Genomic DNA, 22964 nt, shown 5'->3' with positions numbered 1-22964 from the left:
AAGAGTAAGCATATTAATCACATGCATGGTTATGTAAAGAGACATGTCCGCGGCTGCCTGGCTGCCTCCAGCAGGACCCTTGAGATCATTGGTGGGGTTCCCACGTCTCAGCATGGGATGTTGACTCGGAAAATTTGAAGACTAGACCCTCTGCATATTAGCCAGAGTGGTGCTCTTTATCGAGGACCACCTCTTGTACCATCACAGCAAGCATAATGCCAAATCATTCATTAAATATGGGGCTGGAGCCTGGGTGGCTCAGTCGGTTAAGCATCCGACTTCAGCTCAGGTCATGATCTCACGGTTCGTGGGTTTGAGCCCCACATCAGACTCTATGCTGACAGCTCAGAGCCTGGAGCCTGCTTGGGATTCTGTGTCTCCCTGTCTCTCTGCCCCTCCTCCACTCGTGTTCTGTCTCTCTCTGTGTCTCAAAAATGAATAAACATTAAAAGTTTTTTCTTTTTTTAAATGGGGCTGGACTGTAATTTTTTAGTGACAGTGTATCTCTTGTCCTCTCTTCTGCACACCATTTTTTGGGAATTGAGATATGTGAGAATCTAACCAATTCAATTGGTAGTTCCCTTGGTAATTGTAAATCTGAGCAAAGGGAAGTGGACAAGCTTGAGGGAAATTTATCTCCGCCTTACAAGACATTATACCTCTTTAGTGCTTGTATTCAGGTCAAAGCCAATGAGTTTCTCTTTTGAACATAGCTGGATGAACACTGATGAAAACTTTCTCCTTGCCTGCCTTATTTGCTGGACTCCAAGTGACCTTCCTTTTATTGGCACGGCTCTTCTTAAGTGGTCAGCTTGAGGCGGTACTTGGTTACATGTCAATCCTGAGGCCATGGGCTCTGGTCACCTGTTGGAGACATGGGGAGTACCCTCGTCTTAAGGTTACACCAAATCATATATATACACACATATGCACATATGCATATTTAAATGTCATTAACCTGGAAAGAAGAACACATTTCAATGTTACAAAACTCAAAAGGATGTTGAGTGAAAATTTCAGTGAAAATTTCCTCTTCTCCATCTCTACCCACTCAGTTTCCTTCCCTCGAGGCAACCAGTTTTGACTTTCAGGAACTACCTTTAACCGCTATTCTATTCATACACAAGGAAACATATATACTCACTTTTAAATATGGATAGATTTAATTCTTAATATTTAAGAATTGATGTTATTTTAAATGCTGTTTACACAAACGATAGCATATTGTATGCACAGAAACACTGTTCTGTACATTGATTTTTCAACTAACAATACAGCCTAAAGATCATCTTATCTCATTACCTAGAGTATAGCCTCTTACTTTGTTACAGTTGCACAGTCTTCCATTACATGGTTGTAACAAAGTTTTTTCCTCAGCTTTTACGGACATTTTTTGATTTCAGTATTTTTATATTACAAATAATGTAGTAGTTTTCAACCTTGAACACACAGGTTTTAGCACTAGTGAGGAAATATCTGTGGAATAAATTCCTAGAGCTGAAATTATGGAGTCAGAGAGTATTTATGTCAGTAACCTTGATGGATATGGTCAAATATTCTCCATAAAAGCCACCCTTTCCTCAGCCTCTCTCAACATCACAGTCTCAGCCTTTTTTAAAAAAGAATTTGTTTTTTTGAACAACACTTTTAGGTTCACAGCAAAAGTGAGTAGAAAGTACAAAGATACCCCCATATGCCCCCTGTCTTCCCACACTCATACCCTGCCCCACTATCCACACCCACCACTAGAGTGGTACATTTATTGCAAATGATGAACCTATACTGACACATCATTATCACCAAGTGTAACCACAGTTTACATTAGGGCCAATCTTGGTGTAGTACATTCTGAGAGTTTAGACAAATGTATAATCTCATGTATCCACCATTATAGCATACAGCCTTTTCAGATTGGCTTCTATCACTCAGTAATATGCATTTATGTTTTCTCTATGTATTTTAATGGCTTGAGCGATTTTTTTTTTTTAATGTTGAATGGTATTCCATTGTATAGATGTTCCACCATTTATTTACCCATTCACTTACTGAAGGACATCTTTTTTTTTTAATTTTTTTTAATGTTTATTTTTGAGAGAGAGAGAGGAGAGATAGAATGCAAGTGGGGGAGGGGCAGAGAGAGAGAGAGAGAGAGAGAGAGAGAGAGAGAGAGAGAGAATCTGAAATAGGCTCCAGGCTCTGAGTTGTCAGCACAGAGCCCAATGCAGGGCTCAAACTCACGAACCATGAGATCATGACCTGAGCCCAAGTTGGATGCTTAACGGACTGAGCCACCCTGGCGCCCCTTACTGAAGGACATCTTGGCTGCGTCCCTGTATTGGCTATTATGAATAAAGCTTCTGTAAACTTCCATGCATAGGCTTTTGTGTGGTCATAAGTTTTCAACTCCTTTGGGTAAATATCAAGAAACATGATTGGGAGCTTGTATGGTAAGAATATGCTTAGTTTTGTGCCTCCCAACGTGGCTGTACCAGTTTGCTTTCACACAGGCAATAAGAATGAATGATCTTACTGCTTTACAGCCTCATCAGCATTTGAGGTTGTCAGTGTTCCAGATTTAAGCCGTTCTATTGGAACGTATAGTGTGTACAATTGATGTATAGTATCACATTATTATTTTACCTTGTATTTCCCCAATGCCATATAATGTGGAACATCTTTTCATATGCTTATTTGCCATTTGTTTATATTGTTTGGTTAGGTGTCTGTTAAGATCTTTGGCCCATTTTTTAATTGGATTGTTTTCTTGTTGAATTTTAAGAGTTTTTGTATATTCTGGGTAACAGTACTTCAACATAAGTGTCTTTTGGAAATGATTTCTCCAAATCTGTGCCTTACCTTTTCATTCTCTTGACAGTGTCTTTTGCAGAGCAGAAATTTTTAAATTTAATGAAGTCCAGCTTATCCGTCTTTGTCTTTCATGGACCATACCTTCAACGTTTTATCTAAGAAGTCATTGCCAAACCCAAGGTCATTTAAATTTTCTCCAAGGTGTCTTCTTGGCGTTTTACAGTTTTGTGTTTTATGTTCTTAGGTCTGTGATCCATTGTGTTGGTTTTTGTGAAGGGCGTGAGGTCTGCATCTAGATTCATCTTCTTACATATGGATGTCCAGTTATTCCTGCACCATTTGTTGGAAAGACTATCCTGTCTCCGTTATACCGCCTTGGTTTCTTTGGCAAAGATCAGTTGACCGCATTTATGTGCATCTATTTTGGGGCTCTTTTTTCTGTTCCATTGATCTAGTTGTCCATTTTTATGCCAGTATTATACTGTGTTGATTACTGAAGCTTCATGGTAAATCATGAAATTGGCAGTGTCAGTCTTCCAATTTTGTTCTTTTCCTATAATATTGTGTTAGCACATTTGGGTCTTTGGTCTCTTTATACAAAGTTTAGAATCGGTTTGTCAATATCCACAAAATGACTTGCTGGGATTTTTATTTGCATTGCATGGAATATATTGGTTAAATTGGGGAGAACTGAGATCTTCACAATATTGAGTTTTCCTATCCATAAAATATGGAATATCTCCATTTAGTTAGTTCTTTGATTTCATTTATCAGAGGTCTGTAGTTTATGTCATATAGATCTTGTTCATTTTTTAAATTATACCTAAGTATTTAATTTCAGTAACTATGAATATAAATGGCATTGCAGTTTTATTTTCAAATTCTACTTTTCATTGCTGCTTTATAGGAAAACGATTGACTTTTATATATTAACCTTGTATCCTGCTCTTGCTGTAATCACTTTGGTTCTAGGAGTTTTTTATTTATGCTTTTGTATTTTCTACATAGAGGATCATGTCATCTGTTAACCAAGGCAATTTATTCCTTCTTTTCTAATCTTTATACCTTTTATTTCCTTTACTTGTCTTAGTGAGTTAGGTAAAGTTTCTAGATGATGCTGAAAAGGAGTGATAAGAGGGGATATGCTTGCCTTGTACCTTAGTATGGAAGCTTCGTGTTTCTCACCATTAAGTATGATATTAGCTCTATGTTTTTTGCAAGTACTCTATCAAGTGGAGGAAGTTTCCCTCTACTAGTAGTTTACTGAGATATATATATATATATATATATATATATATATATATATATATATTTTTTTTTTTTTTTTGATAGAGACAGAGAGAGAGAACGAGGGGGAGCAGGGGAGGGGCAGAGGGAGAGGGTGAGAGAGAATCCTAAGCAGGCTCCCCCATCACAGAGCCTGACAACTGTGAGACCTCGATCTGAGCTGAAATCAAGAGTCAGTCACTTAACCACCTGAGACACCTGAGTACCCCAAGTTTACTGACAATTTTTATCATGAATAGGTATTGGATTTTGTCAGATGCTTTTTCTGCATCTATTAATATGATCACATGATGTTTCTTCCTATCAATGTGATGGTTTGCATTAATTGATTTTTAAATGTTGAAGCAGCCTTGCATACCTGGGATAAGTATCACTTGGTTATGCTATGTGACTTTTTTTATGCATTTTTGGATTTGATTTGCTATTATTTTGTTAAGTATTGGTGCATCTATGTTTATGAGACATATTGGTCTGTGGTTTTCTTTTCTGTAATGCCTTTGGTTTTGGTATTTTGTTTGGTTAGGGTGATGCTGGCCTCATAGAATGAGTCAGGAAGTATTCCCTCTGCTTCTATCCTCTGAACAAGACTATAGTAAATTGGTATCATTTCTTCCTTAAATTTTCATAGAATTCATCAATGAACCCATTCAGCCTGTGCTTTCTGTTTTGGAACATTATGTGTTTTTAACTTTTTTAAAGTTTATTTATTTATTTTGAGAGAGAGAGGCAGGGAGGGGCAGAGAGAGAATCCCAAGCAGGCTCTGCACTAACAGAGCGGAGCCTGATGCAGGGCTAGAACTTCATGAACCATGAGATCATGACGTGGTTATGAGTCAAGCGTGGTTAAGAGTCACGCTTAACCAACTGAGCCACCCAGGTGCTCCTGTTTTAGAATATTATTAATTATACAGATTCATAGAGGTACATGCACCCCAGTGTTCATAGCAACCTTGTCAACAATAGCCAAACTATAGAAAGATTCCAATTGTCTATCAACGATAAGTGAATAAAGAAGATGTGGTACATATATACAATGGCATATTACTTGGCCATCAAAAATAATGAAATCTTGCCATTTGCAGTGACATGGATGGAGCTAGAGTGTATTACACTAACGAAATCAGAGAGAGACGAATAAATACCATGCGATTTCAGTCATGTGGAATTTAACAAAATAGATGAACATTTGGGAAGAGGGAAAAAGAGAGAGGGAAACAAATCATAAGAGACTCTTAACGATATATCTCTATATAATCATGTATGTATACATAAGCATACATAATTTAGTGCATTGTTGGTATTATTGTTTTGATCTGTTAGATCAAATTAAGATCAATTAAGAACAAGAAAAATAAAAGTTTTTATTCTACCTTTACTTATTCTTTCTTTAATGTTTTTCCCTTTTGGTGTAGATCCAATTTTCTGACTTTATTTTCTTTATCTTTAAAGATCTTCTTTTAACATAGTTTGAAGGTAGGCCTACTGGCAACAAATTCCTTTAATTTTCGTTTGTTTGAGAAAGTCTACTTCTTTATTTTCAAGGTTATTTTCACGAGATATAGAATTCTAGGTTGGGAGGTTTATTCTCTCAACACTTTAAATATTTCACTTGACTCCCTTCTGGATTGTGTTTTCTAAGGAGAAGTCAAATGTAATTCTTATCTTTATTGTTCCTTTGAAGATAAGTTGTCTTTCTTATCTGGCTTCTCTTAAGATGTTACCTTTGACTTCACTAGGCCTAGGTGTTGCTATTTATTTATTTATTTATTTATGTTTCTTTTTCTAGCATTTATTCTGCTTGGGGTCACATGAGCTTCCTGAATCTGTGGCTTGGTACCTGTCATTAATTTGCCAAAATTTTCAGTCATTACTGTTTCAGGTATTTCTTTTGTTCCTTTTTTTTCTTCTCCTACTTGTATTCACACTGTGTGAATATTATACCTTGGGTCGTTGCCCCACAGTTCTTGAATACTGTATTTTGTTTTTGTTTTCAGTCTTTGTCCTCTGCCTTTTCAGTTTTCAAGGTTTCTACTGATATATCCGGAAGCTCAGAGACTCTTTCCTCAGCCACATTTAGTCTGTTAGTAAGCACATGAAAGGCATACTTCCCTCCTGATCTGTAGCACCTCTTTCTGGTTCTTTCTAAGAATTTCCATCTCTCTGCTCATGTTACCCATCTGTTCTCACATGCTATCTTTACCCATTAGAGCCTTTAGCACGTTAATCATAGTTGTTTTAAATTTCCGATCTGATAATTCCAACATCCCTGCTGCCATGTCTGGGTGTAATGCTTGCTCTCTTTCTTCAAACTATGTTTTTTTTTGCCTTTTAGAATGTTTTGTAGTGTTGCAGGATCTTTCACCACAATACCCAGAATTCGTTGTCTCTCCGCTTTGAAGAATTAAGAGGTGGACACAAAATGAGCAGCAGGAAAAAGTTTATTAGAGTATAAGATTACAAAGTTAGACTAGTAGGAAAGCTCTTTACAGATAGGGGATATTCAAAAGTGAATGCCCCCTGACAAGACGCAAGGGTCTTGTTTTATAAGGTTTTGGTTAGCCCTCCCCTACTCTCCCCTTCACTTCCTCCTTGTTCCTTCTCAGGCTCTACCCTTATTGGCTGGATAACTCGAGGTGTTGAGTCATTCCTGATTGGTTAATTTCCATTGTATGCCGGGTGGCCTATAGCCATACCTAGGTCTTTCCTCAAATTCCTGAGGGAAACCTGAGGGACAGTAGGTGGGGGTCTGTTAGTTCTTAAGAGGAACATTGCACCTGAGGGGATTTGCTGTGGTCAGACACTCCCAGCATTGTTCCAAAATATGTGTTTTTCCCTACCCAGGGACCTCAGGCCCTAATCTTTCCCTCTCTGCCTACTGAATCCGATCTTCTCCTCTCATAGTAATATTTTCTTGATAGTGGGACATATGGTGAAAGGAACTGCTGTAAATAGGCCTTTAGAAGTGTGGTGGTGAGGTGGGGGGCGGGGAAGGATTCTATATTCCTAGGATTAGGTGTCAGTCTTTTGTGAGCCTGTGCTTCTGGACATATGTGAGCTTCACATAGGCTTCCCAGTTGTTCCCCACCCTATATCCCACAGGAAGGCTAGAGCCAGCTAGAATTTGGTATTTTCCTTCCTCAGGTCAGTTGAGTGCTGATAAACCCCCAGCAGGTGAGGCCCTGGTTAAGTAGTTTCCCTCCAGCGCAGACCTTGTTAAGAGGAACAGAATTACTCTAATGTATTTTGAAATCTTTTCTTTGCTTCTGCCCCTGCCGGAAGCAGGAGGGGGTTTTTCTCCAAAATTACAGTAAAAACCTGGTCGATATCCTCAAAATAAAGCTCATAAAATTGTGGGGCCCCCCTATGACTGGCTCCCCCTGGAATTTTTAGCTCTCAGACTCGTCCACTTAGAGCCTCCAGCAATTCGTCAATTACGGTTCTTGTTTTTCTATCTCAGCACTGTTTCCCGTGGAGTTTCGGTTCACGAGTTCCTGCTCTGGTAAATTGTTATTTTGTCTATTTGCCTGTTGATCTCTCCAGTTCTGGGGGATAGCAATTTGCCCTCATTTCTATTATTGATCCGGGAAGGGTTGTTGATTTTTGAATTTTGTTTGGCTTTTTACTTATTGTTAGGGTGGATGACTTCTGAGCAGGCAGAACTGGAACCTTGGAAGTCCAATCTCAACTGCTTTTTGAAGTAGAGTTTTCTCAGCTATTTGTTTAGAATGAGTGAAGTGGTGAGGTTTTAGTCAGAGTTCCCAATACTTTGTATTGAGCGAGTGATTTTTAACTTCTTTAAACAAGAGTTTTCTTATCTATAAAATAGGGATTATAATACCTCCCTTGTAGATGTTCTGACAAAGGACAAAGGATATTCCATATAAACACACATGGAACAGAGCAGGAGTAAAAGCTAAGTAAATATTAGCCAAAAAAGAGAAAGTGGTATTTTTCTGTCACCTAGTTCCTGGGGCTGCCTGGTGATTTGGAAAGTGTTTTGAATGCCTATGTAAGGTGGTCACAGCCTGCTGCCCCTCCCCTCACTCACACTAAGCCTACCTCCTTGCTAGTCCTTGGATGTGCCGAGGGCACTTTACCTCAGGGCCTTTGCATTGCTGTTTCCTTTGCCTGGAACTTTCTTCACTTAGGTATCTGTGTGGCTTCCTCCTTTACCTCAGTCATGTCTTTCTTCAAATGATTCTTCAGGGAGGCTTTCTCTGAGCCCCCAGCTTTGCATTCACTCCCAGTGATTTCTTCCTCCTTCTCAGTTTTATTTTTCTCCATAATGCTTATCACCACTAGCCATATATTTTAATTTTATTTTGTTTTCTCATCTGGTTGCGTCTTTCCCTCCACTAAATGTAAGGGCAGGGATTGTTTACTGCTGAATCCCCAACACCTAAATCCCGGGTCTTCCATATTGTAGGGGTTCAGTAAACTCGAGGACTGAATTTGAAAGAGCAAATTACAAGTTACTCTACAAGAGGTAATAAATAAGATTTATAAATGGAGAATGGCTGCCTTAAAATATTTGAATCCTCTTCCGTACCAGGACTTAGATATTATCATTCCCCTCGCCTCACTACTTACAGAGATGTAACTTCTAAGAGATTTGATGCACAATAGAAATAAAGGAGGTACCCTGCTTTATATTATGGGGCCTCAAACAGGACTGACTGAAAATAGAACTATAAACAGCAATGAAATCAAATGTCCTCACCCCTTGGTAGCCAGCGATATCTGCTGCTGTAATTTTTGATTTCCCTTCCCGCTTAGACCTAGGACTTGGAATGCATGGAGAGACAACTAAAATGCCTACTGCTGTTGGAATATAAGAAGACAATTAAGGGACATGGATACAACCTCGTATCTCCTAGAATTGCCTCATTGGCTGTGACAGCTTCAGATGAGAGAGACAAAAAGACCCATATATTCCTAAATGGTTATTAGCTTGGGTACATAAGGTGGAGAACAACGATATGCTCTGAAACCCACTCGCACTGGAGTGAAGTTCTTAGGGTAGTATCATTTCTGCCCTGCATACTGCCGGGGCCCTGCTGCGTCCTCGTCACTTGAGGTCTCATCTGATAAGAAGCAGCCAGGAATGAACCAAAAACTTCATGAGATTTGGTATCATCAAAATCCGGCCTGTAAATACAATGCCAATACTTATTCCTGGGCTTTATTACTGAGAAAATCAGCTTGCTAAAAATAAAGTCCTCACCGTCCCGTAGTCAAACACTTCCTTCACCTGCCAAGTGATGTTAAGTGCACTCCTCTCTCACCAAACTTTGAAAGTCTTTTCACCTGTCTTGCTATTCTTGTATTCTGAGATTGTCATAGTGACAGCAGAGTCTGGTTAATCCTGGTAGGATGTTTGTGACACAGTCAGTCCTTGTTTTTCAGCACGTTGTTTTCCTGGAGGTTGCAGACTGCCATAAAATGAAATCCGACTGGCTATATACTCTTGCCATTATTGATTCTGATTTCATGAAAAATCATTCAATGAGCAGAGAAAGGTGCTGAAAACTGATGAATAGCGTTGGGGTTCAGCCAGGTGGGCAGCGGAGGGAGAGTTTTGCTGCAAGTAGCAAAGTGTGAAAGTTACTAATTCCTCATTGAATGTCTACAGCAGATAAAAGTGGTGTGGTTGCTGATTAGATGCTTTGTGACGCGGACGATGCCAGTCTCGGACAAGTGGGCAAGCCTTCTCCTTGAACATGGTCACATTTTACTTTGCTTTTTTTGTTTTGTATTGTTTTGTTCTTATCAGGGAATGCCCATCATTTAGTATGGAAATGCCTAACATGTAAGTGGTCAATAAATACTTTTTGAATAGAAATAATAAAACCCTTTACAACCTTTAACCTTTTCTTAAAACGCCATCAAAATTTTCACTCATGCTTGGAAAATTGTATGTCTTCATGGTTTTGTTTTTGATGAATGCAATTGAAATTCGTAGGTAATTACGTGAAAAATTCACAAATCTGACCTAATTTGAAATTTCAATGTACATCTACAATCTGGCTTCTAAAATTGTAATTGTCTATATTCACTGTCATGGTTGAAAGAAAGAAAGACATTAAATATTTTTGAACTAGTTTGTATATGAAAAGTGATATCACCTAAAATGGAGAGTCAGACAAATAAAGCTTAACTAGAATAGTAACACTAGTTAACTTTTACGGCTTATTTATTGTATGCCATGCACTATGCTAAATGCTTTATAAATATTAGTTTAGTTAAACCTTTTAAAAATGGTTTGAGGCAGTTACTATGATTCTCCCTGGTTTATAAGTGAAGGAACTGAAGCTTAGAGAGGTTAAGTAATGAGCCCAAGGTCAAACAATTGACCTCCAAACTCAGGCATCCTAGCTTCAGACCTGGTGCTCTCGACCCCCATGTGTATTGCACACAGCAAAGCGGACAGAAACACAGTCAGTTAATCTCGAATGGTAATTGAAGAGGTAGGTCACATTGTTTCAAGATTCAGGCCATTTGTCCTAGAAACCATGCTGTTGTTTCACAACGGTGATGAAATATTTAAGCTACTTTTGATTTCATGAGAGAAAATGTGTAACATACATATAGTTTTACATCATTTAAGAAGTTGTTTGATTCAGAGTCGCAGTTTGTAATTTCAGGGGAAAAAGGCTGTAAGAGAGCATGTGCTCACGATCAGTTCTCTGCTGAGCACAAATGTTGTTAAATGGTGGCCCTTTTTTTTCCTGTCTCTTTTCTCCTTTTTACCTCTGAACTGCTGTTTCAGGTGAACATCTCTTGCCTGGACTATGACAGAAGTCCCCAGATGGTCTTCCTACACCCCCAGCTTGTTCTCCACATCATTGCCAGGAGTACCTTCACAAACCGACCAACAAAAAATGCTGTATCACTCTCGCGCTCACCAAGAACAGTGATTGCTGCTGATTTTGAGGCATACATTCCACTTGACAGTCTCTTGCAAGCTAAGGCCCCTACCTAGTCATTTATACACATGACTCATTATTCTCTAACATTGCTCTTTTCAAACATTTTAATTGCAGTTTAGCTGACATACAGTGTCATGTTAGTTTCGGATGTACAGTATAGGGTTTCAACGTTTCCACACATCACCTGGTGCTCATCATGGCAAGTGCACTCCTTAATCTCCATCACCTGTCTCACCCACCCTTCCACCCCCTTCCCCTCTGCTCACCATTGGACTAGTCTCCCTGGTTAAGATCTCCAGCACAGCTCAGTAGGAATTTCAGTACCAGTCACCAGCTTGCTTCTTCACCTCGTATCCCACCGTCTATCTCCTCCTCTGCGCACTCTGGCTCCATGACACTTCGTATTGCTTCTCATGCGTAGAATACTGCCTAAGTTCTCTCTTCTAACCACACTCTTAATTATCTGGAATACTATGCTACAATAGAGAAGGCCTGATGATGTGTCTGTCATAGATAGCCCATGATTCAAACCTCATTATGTAGGCTTGGGAATGGTGCTTAGCTGATTAGAATCTCAATTTCGTCCCTAGTAGAATGAGGGCACTAACATTATTTACAGTATTTTTAGAAAGATTAAGTGAGATACGCACTGTAAAGGGCTTGGCATCCAATAAATGCATGTTCCTATCTTCAATCTCACATTGACCATCCTCGCCTTTTATTCCCCATCCCCCATCCCAGCAAGTGGATTTTGGGTTTTCCTCTCTGTGCCTCTGCAACAACCAAGGGAGAGACCTCTAAACCTGTAGTTTTGTTTGGCATTTGTCTGTGTCTTGTCTGTTCTGTCTACGCCAATAGTGCTCAACCCAGGGTGCACACTTCAGGAACCCGAGAAGCTCTTTAAAAAATGCTCCTTCCTTAGTTCAGTTACAGCAGAGTCTCTGATCTGGTACACAGACATGGTTTGTAAAGTTCCTCGGGTGATTTTAGTGTTCAAGCCTAGGCTGTAGATTCCTTCAGAGCAGGGATTCATTAGTGATCCCTGCTGCTCTCACGGAGCTGGGCACAGAGTGGATATTCAGTGCTTGCCAACAAAACGAATGAAAGCATGCATGTGTGATGGCCAGCTCTAGAGGCTTCTGAATATACATTTGATACATTTTAATAACCTATGTAATTATAAAAATGGGATACTCAAATTGACATATTATTGTCACACTTAACATTTATACCATGGTAATTGATACCTGTGAAGACAAAAACATGCCAGAAGTTCTCTCAAAGTCTACCTGTTCCTTCAGGCCCCTTCCTATCTACCTATTTGTGTGTTCAGTGTTGTCCATTTGGTTTTCATTCTTTTGGGTCTCAAAATCATATGGGTGAGATGATTTTTTAAAATGCGTATTTATTTATTTTAGAGAGAGAGAGAGAGCATGAACACAAGTGGGGGAGGGGTAGAGAAAGAGAGAGAGAGAATCCCAAGCAGGCTCCACACTGTCAGTGCAGAGCCCTCCACAGGGCTCAAACCCACGACCTGTGAGATCACGACCTGAGCCAAAGTTGGACACGTAACCTACTGAGCCACCCAGGCGCCCCTGGGTGAGGTGACTCTAACCTCTTAAAGGGTGCCTAAATACCTAGCGCTGAAATTAGCAGGTGGCTTGCCACTATAAAATTTCCCATTGTCGGGCTACTATATGTGGTCCCATCCCTTCTAGCATTTGCTTTGCTGCCTTCCTCTTGGGGTGTATATTGCAGACTTAGATTTAATCCTCCTGTGTTCTTTGTTTTTAGCAAGTCATGAATAATTGTGTTTCGCTGTAGACATATATGCAGCACCTTGAGAAAGGAGGAAGAAAGGGACTAATGGCGTTGAAAGTGATAGCTCTAGCATTTTGTTAAAATTAACTCCCCTCCCCCCCCACCCCCCCGATAATGTTGGGTAGCACTTTCTTTTCTGAATGCTAAACGGAAGCTGGTGCGTAGTAAAATGCTTCTTTTCATATAGTAAATAGTGTGGGAGCACCGTGACTTAAAATCAGCTTTGTCACTTAAATGCAGAAGATTTTAAAGTTTATTTTCAATAGGACTCGATTTCAGTACGGCCTCTAGAGTGTAAGCTGAAGGGTGGGTAAAAGAAGCAGAGTCCTATCTTTTCTGGTAAAGAGACTCATGACTGCATTACCTCAGTTCCAGCTGAAGAATTGAAATGTTACCAGTTTAACAAAGAGAAAGTAAGTATGTTACAAATGTGCCTCTAACTATGGCGGTGGATGGATCTCAGTAGTGGAAATTCACAGATTAGATATTTTTATTGAAATAAAAATGGTGGCTTCTGGGACTGTATTTAATTTCTTTACAATGTTATTTTCTCTTAGGTAATCAGCTGTGATGAGGGGTCTACTGTTGCCTTCTGGATGATAGACACTGGGCAGAAAATCAAACAGTTTACTGGTTGCCATGGCAATGCAGAAATCAGCACTATGGCCCTTGATGCAAATGAGACCCGGCTTTTGACTGGCAGCACAGATGGGACCGTAAAGGTGAGAACACAGTGATGCTTTCTATCCACATATGAGGAGGCTAAAATACTATGTGAAGAGACACAGCTATAGCTATATTTGTTTCTGCCTTTTTGGCCATGCAAGAGGAAAGACAAGACAAGATTAGAAGAGTTAAATAACCCATACCATCTAATAACAAAGCTGTTAGGGAAAAAAAAAAAAGCCTCAGTGGAAAAATGAGTAAATGATTTCTCTGAATAAATTATTTAGAATAAAAACACAACTTGGCATACTTATTTCAGAAAGCCTTTCTCAGAGTTCTGGATAGAGGACTACTTTGGGGAATAAGAAGTCTGAATAATTTTCCTATGCTTCAGCTAATGTCCCTAGTTTTCTTCTTAGTTTGTAAAATGAGAAATCAGTGCAACCAAGAAAACTTGTTAAAATGGCACAGATGCAAATTTGGGGGCAAATGAATATTTCAAAATCAACCCATGTTATAATTTGCACATTTATGTGAAGGCAAGTGAGACAGTGAAGACGGATAGTAGAAAGAACAATCACTATCTTATTTATTATCATCCTAAACCTCCAGTATTTAATACTTCCACTTTTATTATTTTATAGCTATTACTAATTTCTGTTGGGAGATGAGAGCTATTATACTTTGAAAAATGATCAAATTTTCATGCAAAGCTTAGATATTTGCTATCTGCAATCACGCCTACCAGTGAATCTTCTCTGCCCCCCTCAGCTCTGAGACTAATGACAATCTTTGATTGGAGATGGCTTGTGACACTTTGAGGCAACAGAAGGCAGTTTCCCAGAATAAGCTTTGAATAGTTCTCAACTTCTGTCATAACTGGAATAAGAAGGGTATTAATTAGGTGTATCTTCCATGGTGGGGTGTATGTTGCATGCCGGTAGCCTGCCAACGGGTTAATGGAAGGTTATCTGGATATGTACGTGGAACATGATGGAAGCTGGCGTTCAGGGGATTCTAGGGTGGCACCTGTCAATGTGAAGGAGGTGCTATGGCAGGCTGCAATGAGAGTGTCTGTAAATCAACAGAGCTGGGCCTCTGGGAAGGTTAACAGCATGAGGTTAGGGACTGAGAGCTTGGGTTTAAGTAATCTAGTTTACAGGACTACTGGAAAGGCGTTGGGAAGGTAATGGGACAATTCCAACCCCAATAGTCAAGGTGGAATAAACAAGAACAAGTGAAACTGGAGTGTCAGACAGGCTTAGGTAAAAGGAACAAGTGAGTATCCCACTTACTAGTCCCAGGGTATGAGACTGAACTGAGAACTGAAATGAATAGATGAGGTTTCTTTCACCCCTGTCTTGGAAAGTAACCAACTACACAGTCCAGAGTAGGGCAAACTTACAAACCTACAGGGGTGCTAAGAGCTTGCAGACAGTCCCAGCTAAAGGACTTAATAGGACTTGGGGACAGTCAGATCTTCGCGATACCTATGTGTGGGTGTTATTTTAGGTGGGCTTGGTAGGAGCCATGTTGAGAGGACAATGAAGTGACATGGGTGAAGAGCACCCTTCAACATTTCAGCTCAAGCCCTGCATCTCAGAAGGCTTAATGTGAATTTAGTAGTATAATCACAGCTTTCGAAAGTACATTTATCTTTATCATAATAACAGAATTCTGAAATTTGGCAACCTCTATGTAGGATGCATAAATCAGAGTTGAGCTGCTGTGGACATATTCTGTGAAGAGACAGGAATCAATGACATTTTCCAATCTCATTTATAATTTAGAATCCAAAACCAGTACCTATGTCATCAAAGATTTAAAAGTATTGCCCTATTTATCATGGTTTTGAAGTGTCTGATTTTTAATTAATTAGTGTTTTGAATAATTAATGTATGCATACAGTAAAACTTGAAATATCAAAGAGTTATACAGTGAAAAGAAAGTCTCTTTCTCACCTCCCTTGTAGCTGCCACTGTTAATGGTTTCTCACGCATCCTTCTAGCCCGGGAGCACCACTTGTTTCTCAGTGGCAGCCCAGTATATACAAAGTTCTGCATTTTGCATATTGTCTCGGACCTTGACATTGTTATTAACAATGTAGTTAACTTTTACTGCATACTTACTAACAGCCAGGAACTGTTGTAAGCACTTTATACATACACACCCCTTTACACACACACACCCCTACACTCCCCACATCTATATATCTATATAGTTGGTATTATTATTATGCCACTTTTACAGAGGAGGACACTAAAGCGCAAGGAGATAAAGCAAATTGCTTAACGTTTCATAGCTGGTCCAGTTTGGGCAGAGCTTAGAAATATGGAAATGACGTTTTCGTCTTAATGGCTGCATTATATGCTACTGTATAGATATTCCATATTCTGATTGTTTAGCCCCTTATTGTTTGTTTTTTGTTTTTGAATTTTTTTTAATGTTTATTCATTTATGAGAGACAGAGAGAGACAGAGCATGAGCGGGGAAGGGGCAGAGAGAGGGAGACACAGAATCTGAAACAGGCTCCAGGCTCTGAGCTGTCAGCACAGATCCCGACGCGGGGCTGGAACTCACAAACTGCGAGATCCTGACCTGAGCTGAAGTTGGACCCTCAACCGACTGAGCCACCCAGGCCCTCTGCTTAGTCCCTTGTTAATGAGCAACGGGGTTGATTCAGGTCTTTAGCTTTTATAAACAGTGCCTCAAGAAGAGCCTTCAAGGCTGCCTGGGTAGCTCAGTCAGTTAAGCATCAGACTTCAGTTCAGGTCATGATCTCACGGTCCGTGAGTTTAAGCCCCACATCGGGCTCTCTGCTGTCAGCATGGAGCCTGCTTTGGATCCTCTGTCCCCCTGTCTCTCTGCCCCTCCTCTGCTCATTCTCTCTGTCTAAAAATAAATAAATGAACTTGAAAAAAAGAATCTTAAAAAAAAAAAAGAATAGCCTTTAAAACATGTCATTTCCCACATCTAAGTGTCTCTGTGAGACAGTTTCCTAGAAGTTGAATTTTTAATTCAAAGGGTATATGCAATTTAATTTTCATACTGCCAGCTTGGTCTTTGTGTATGAGGCACCAGCAATGTTTCATAGCAGGGCTTAGTTTTAACTGCTGGTGATGTTCTGTTGTAAAGTGTCCCCATTGGGCCTGGGTCCTGACCCACTGCCTGAGGAAGTAAACTCAAGAGTTCTTCTCCTCTGTAGGACTGGGTCTGGCATCCACTAACAATAGGACATTTTACTGGGAGCAGATGGGAAACCTATACATAAGGACTGTATTTCAGGCTCTGTATTAGATGCTTAATCCTCCAAATGTCCCAGAGGAGTAAGCTTCCTGTGTCATAAATGAGGAAACTGAAATTTAGAGAGATTTACTTAGAGAACCATGATCTCAACGCTCCAAAATGTAGCTCTAAGTGATTTTGTAGTGTCCCCCTTAAAAATACATACTGACTAATAGCTTTTGAGTCGACCATTATTAGAATAGACGGGTAGGGTTACAAGTAGAATTATCAATATAATGGGTAAATTTAAATGGTGAGAGGATTTTCTTTAATTATTGCATACCTTAAGTGAATCAACCCTAGTCCAGAATATAAACACAAAAGCTTAAACAAATCTGATTACCCTGTGTCGTTTTACTCACTGAAGAAGACATTTTCTTTTCTTGTCTCAAAGGTGATTTAAAATTTTCTCTTAGGGGCGCCTGGGTGGCGCAGTCGGTTAAGCGTCCGACTTCAGCCAGGTCACGATCTCACGGTCTGTGAGTTCGAGCCCCGCGTCAGGCTCTGGGCTGATGGCTCAGAGCCTGGAGCCTGCTTCCGATTCTGTGTCTCCCTCTCTCTCTGTCCCTCCCCCGTTCATGCTCTGTCTCTCTCTGTCCCAAAAATAAATAAACGTTGAAAAAAAAAAAAAAATTTAAAAAAAAAAAAAAATAAAAAAAAAAATAAAAAATAAAATTTTCTCTTAAAGGTATGGGACTTCAATGGATACTGTCACCACACCCTAAATGTTGGGCAAGAGGGAGCTGTGGATATTTCACAGATTCTGGTTCTTAAGAAGACAATACTGGTTACAGGCTGGGAGAGGTATGAGACGCTTCATGCAAAACCGTGGGAAGGCAGAAGGAGAGTGTTTTGTTTTTTTTGTTTTTTTTTTTTTTTAAATTTTTTTTTTTTTCAACGTTTTTTATTTATTTTTGGGACAGAGAGAGACAGAGCATGAACGGGGGAGGGGCAGAGAGAGAGGGAGGCACAGAAGCGGAAACAGGCTCCAGGCTCTGAGCCATCAGCCCAGAGCCTGACGCGGGGCTCGAACTCACGGACCGCGAGATCGTGACCTGGCTGAAGTCGGACGCTTAACCGACTGCGCCACCCAGGCGCCCCAGAGAGAGAGAGTGTTTTTATTTGGATCAAAATCTAAAAGATAAGACAACATAGAAACCCTGACTGATACTGAGTCATTAACTTGCTGGTGACCTTGGTGAATGAAACTGTTTGGATTGACTGAGTGCTTAGGGCTAAAACATCATAAGATCATGGCATTAGAAGGCTTTCTTCTGGCTTTTGGAATCTTTTTCTTTAACCATTCCAGACAAGGCCCTAATACCCCTTCCTGAGTATTAACTCCAAAAGTTTCCTAAATTTTATAGTCCATAAATTCCTAAAGTATAAATTATATTCTTTCAACTATCAAGGAAACTCATTTCTTCTCTCGTTACTTATTTTAAATTGCAGCAAGGAGGGAGATAGGCTGCTGAATTGTGTTAGCACTTGCTTCATATCAGGGCAGAGAGGGCTTTCACAGCCTGCTTACTGTTCTCAAAGAGCAATTCTCCCATTTCATTAGAAGGAAAATTACTTTTCTTTCCTTTTCTCCTGAGAGAACTAAGGGATCATAAACAGGACCTTTTCTGTGGCATTGTATAAGCACTAGGAAAATTAAAGTGTGATATTTTCTGAAAAAATATTGTCCATAAATTCAACAGTTCACAAAATATGGCTCTAATAGGTAATTTGCCCCACATTTTCACTATGGAATTTTGATCTTCATGATTTGAAGCCAGGATTAAAATCAGATTTTATACCTAGAAAACTAACGGTATATAGTTGGGGATTTTTATCAATCACATGAAAGGCTTTTTCTTCTAATGCAAATGTGCATGTGCAGATGAGAAAACATAATGCCACTTACAGCTTAGTTTTCAGGGTAGTCTGACTCTAAGGAAAGAAAGTATAATCCACGTTACTCCACTTGATATTAAGAATTAATTCAATAATCTTCACCTTTGAAAGACAAGGCTTCTTCACATCTTGGGAACAGTCACGATCCATTAATGACTTTTCTCTTAACAGACTTTTGCCTGATTATTCCTTTTGGGCTGTGGCAGTAAATAAGTTTAATTCTCAAATATTATGGTATGGTAGATGTACAGTATATAGCTGATCCAACTTAAATTTTGAACATAACAAAAAAAATTTAAAATTTATTAAGTGTAAGTCAAAACTTTGGAGGTACTGTTTTCTTAATTATAATTTTTAGATATCCATAGTTAGAAATTTGTATCAAAAGTAAGGTTTCTTTGATTGCTTGCGCAGGTTAGTTTTAAAAGATTAAATGAGTAGAGTCCTCTAAAAGTGGCCTAAAAGAACACCTGGGGTGCCTGGCTGGCTCAGTCCATAGAGCATATGAGTCTTGATATCTGAATTGTGAGTTCAAGCCCCACACTGGGCATTGAACTTACTTAAAAAAAAAAAAAAAAGTAGGCACCTGGGTGGCTCAGTCGGTTAAGTGTCTAACTCTTGATTTTGGCTCAGGTCATGATCTGACAGTTCCTGAGATTGAGCCCTATGTCAGGCTCTATGCTGAAAGTGTGGAGACTGCTTGGGATTCTCTCTCTCTCTCTCTCTCTCTCTCTCTCTCTCTCTCCCCCCCCTCCCCTCCACACTCTCCCCCCCCCCCCGCTTGCATGCTTGTGCGTGTGTGCTCTCTTTTACTCTCTCTCAAAAATAAATGAATAAACTTAAAAAAAAAAGAAAGACAGAAAGAAAAAGGAACACTTGATGTTCTGATCTCTCTCGGTGGGTTACTTTTTTTTTAATCTCAGAGAGGGAGATGTGGACAGACTGAGGTAGGAGGAACAGTTGCCACTCCCTCTATCTTTCCCCAGCTTTTTCATTTTCTGCAAAGTTGTCAAGACTTGGATCCCTTAGTTGGAACTGAAAGTTAAAGGACTGCATTCTCAATTGTGTTATTTCACTTTTATATTGGTAGATTTAAAAGTTTATTTCCTAAGTCAAAGGCCTTAGGTTAGGATACATTTTACCAGACTTTGACAGGTTCCTTTATATCAGGAGGTATTTAACAAAGGAGGCAAGTGGACAGGTCAACTGTTGGGGTATAGTGGGGGGAGGATGGTCCACTGAGCCAACTCCTTGACACTTTAGTGATTAGAGAAGAAACAACTGGATGATTGACAGCTTATTAAGCTTTCTCTTTTTAACGCTTATTTATTTATTTTGAGAGAGAGAGACAGCAAGCAAGTGGTAGAGAGGGGCAGAGGGAGAGAGAGAATCTCAAGCAGACTCCACACTCAGCACAGATCCCAACACAGGGCTCAATCCCATGACCCAGGGATCATGGCCTGAGCCAAAATCAAGACTCAGATGTTCAACTGACTGAGCCACCCAGGCGCCCCATTAAGCTTTCTTTAAACCTAGAGAGAGGCGGCTCGAATTAAGCTGTAGCTTTAACTTTAGGTTCTATCTAACTAAAGAGTTTGGTTGATAATCTTGCCCAGGATAGGCTAGATATTACATTTATTGACTGAGGTACCTAAATATGCATCTGATTTATTTTATTTATAGCGCTTTCTAGCATTAGGCCCTTTACATGTATTATCTGCCTTAGTCCTGAGCTTCATTTGAAAGGTAGGCAATATTTTGTAGATGTCTCCATCTCTGTCTTCAGGTTTTAGCTCTCTAAGCTCACTTACCCATTTGCTTTCTGGACACGTCTGACTGCAATCTCAAATTCAACATATTGTAAACTGAATTTATTATTTGTTCCCCTCCTCACAACCTGCTTTGCTCTCTTGGCTTCAGAGCTTTGGTTACCAGCCAGAGACCTGAACATCCACCTTGGTTCTTCCTTCTCACTCAGCTTCACAACCAAGTAGTCTTATCTGTTTTATATTCTAAACATTTCTCAAACCTGTCCCTATTTCAACTACAACTGTATAATTCAGAGCGTCATTTCTACCTGATGAATGTCACAGCCCTTTTCTCTAGTGATACCGCCTTGTTCTTAGGTTCTGCACATTTTAGCTATAATTATTTCTTTCTACAATGCATTCCATCGATGTCACTTCCTTGTTTAACACCTTTCAGAGTGTCTACAAAATAATTTGAAGCCCCCTCTAGCCTGGGCCTATTCTTAGTTTCATTCTTACCCATTCTCACCTCAAATAGGAATGTGCTATCAGGGCACTCCAGGTAAACCATACTTTTCCACACCTCCTTGCCTTTATTGTCTCCCCTTCTCTAGAAATCCTTCCCTAAACATTGTTCATAGGGCTGACGTTTATTCCTGCTTCAGGTCTTTGTTCATTTATCTTCTCCATCAGGACATCTCTTTTTACTCCCAGGGTGGAAATATTCCCCCTATTTGTCTGTGCTGTTTAGCTTCCTATACTTTATTTGACATCGGACTGGATTATAACATATAGTGTGTGTGTGTGTGTGTGTGTGTGTGTGCGCGCACGCGCACACACACACACGCGCGTTTAGTGTCTGGTTCTTAGTAGATGCTCAATGATATGTGTTGAATGACTTAATTAATATTTATTAAGTAGACAGGGAATCTGAGAACTAGAGAGATCAATTATTTGTGGTCACACTCTGAATAAGGAGCAAGCAGGATAGTTATTCAAATCTATTCTCTCTTCATGATAAACCAGGAATCTAAGTATTACCAGTCCTTTTGTACAAGGGAGAAAATGAGGCTTGAAGAGGTTGGGTAGCCTGGTCAATGTTACAAAGTAGTAGACAACTGAATTGGAACTCCATGTCAAAGTCCATGCTCTTTCCACCATTCCTGAGTTACAAATGGAGTCATTAAATCCTAGAACAACTATATTGTCTTAAATAATCTGTTGAATAGGTTGGTTATGTCAATCAAAGCTAATGAATCAGTTTTGTGTGTTTGAAGAAACACATAAAAAACATGTATTATCAAATTAATACTTCAAAGTTTTAGCTTACTCTTATTTTTCCTTTTTCCTTCCCACAAATATTTTTAAATGGCAGCTTGGTCGAAAGTGCTGAGTTAGTAACTATGGTGGACTGAATGTGAAGAAGCATGATTCTTGCTCTCAGGGGCATCACATTCTCACTGGGGAGTCAACTCACACAAGGCAGGATATGATAAATGCCATTGTGAAATGGTCCTAAGCAAAACCTGAATTGGAGAGCCTATGTTGGCTATCTAGAAATACGATTTGTTAGGGGTGCCTGCCCTGCATGGCTCAGTTGGTTAAGCATCTGACTTCTGCTCAGGTCATGATCTCATGGCTTGTGAGTTTGAGCCCCGTGTCGGCCTCTGTGCTGACAGGTCAGAGCTTGAAGCCTACTTGAGATTCTCTCTCTGCCCCTTCCCTGCTCATGCTCATGCTCTGTTTGTCTCTCTCTCTCTCTCAAAAATAAATACATATTAAAAAAATTTAGAAATACATTTGTTAATATCAAGAGAGTATGTTAAATCTTTTAAAAAGAAGCCCCAAATTCAGAACTTCTAGAAACGTGTTTCTTACCATTTTAGGCAAAATATATTTAGAGACAAAGTTGTGAGTTGACATAGGGCCAATTAAATAATGCCCGGTTAAATATCCGGTCATATTTACATTGGTGAAATTATATGAATAGATGATTGATTAACTTTGCATTTGCATGTAATATTTATAGTTCTGGCAAAATCAAATAATCATAATAGTTCAAGATTTTATCTTGCCCTAAAGTTCTATGATTCTATACTTTTTAAAAATAGACTAAGGCTTTTAGTTTCTCCCACTTTATTTCTTTCCTTCCTGTTAAAGGAAAAACCTCTGTTTAAGAAGGTTTTATCTCTGTAAAATATCTAGACTCATACAAATATAAAAATAATCTTTTGTACAATTTCAAGTAGTTCTGAAAATATTATTGATAGCATCTTTCACAAAGCTCTGTAAAAGTAGGTGCTCAATAAATAGCTGTTGATATCATTTGATTTAGAAAAGTATTTTTAAGCAAAATTAGATTAGGGATTTGAAGTTCCTCAACAATAAAACTTATCTATCAGGAGATATTAAATTCTTAATAATTGCTTTACTTTGGTACTATACTTCTATGTGACTCAATTGGTTTCTATTATTAGGATGAGAACCAGAATGAAAATTTCCAAAGTTTAACTTGCTCTGA

The 22964-nt window shown here is 39.3% G+C and overlaps 1 protein-coding gene across 1 annotated transcript in view; it reads left to right on the top strand.

Moving 5' to 3' along the window:
* WDR49 (WD repeat domain 49) overlaps positions 1 to 22964 on the top strand; it is a 138131-nt gene that overhangs the window by 64142 nt on the left and 51025 nt on the right. The window contains exons 8-9 of the mRNA XM_058730420.1: positions 13403 to 13567; positions 17485 to 17600. Coding sequence (XP_058586403.1) covers positions 13403 to 13567; positions 17485 to 17600 — 281 coding nt within the window. The remainder of the gene's footprint in view (positions 1 to 13402; positions 13568 to 17484; positions 17601 to 22964) is intronic.

This window comes from Neofelis nebulosa, chromosome 5, assembly GCF_028018385.1.
Source record: "Neofelis nebulosa isolate mNeoNeb1 chromosome 5, mNeoNeb1.pri, whole genome shotgun sequence".
Lineage (NCBI taxonomy): Eukaryota > Metazoa > Chordata > Mammalia > Carnivora > Felidae > Neofelis > Neofelis nebulosa.
The sequence above is the reverse complement of the archived record's forward strand: the minus strand, read 5'-3'. Positions and strand labels throughout refer to the sequence as shown.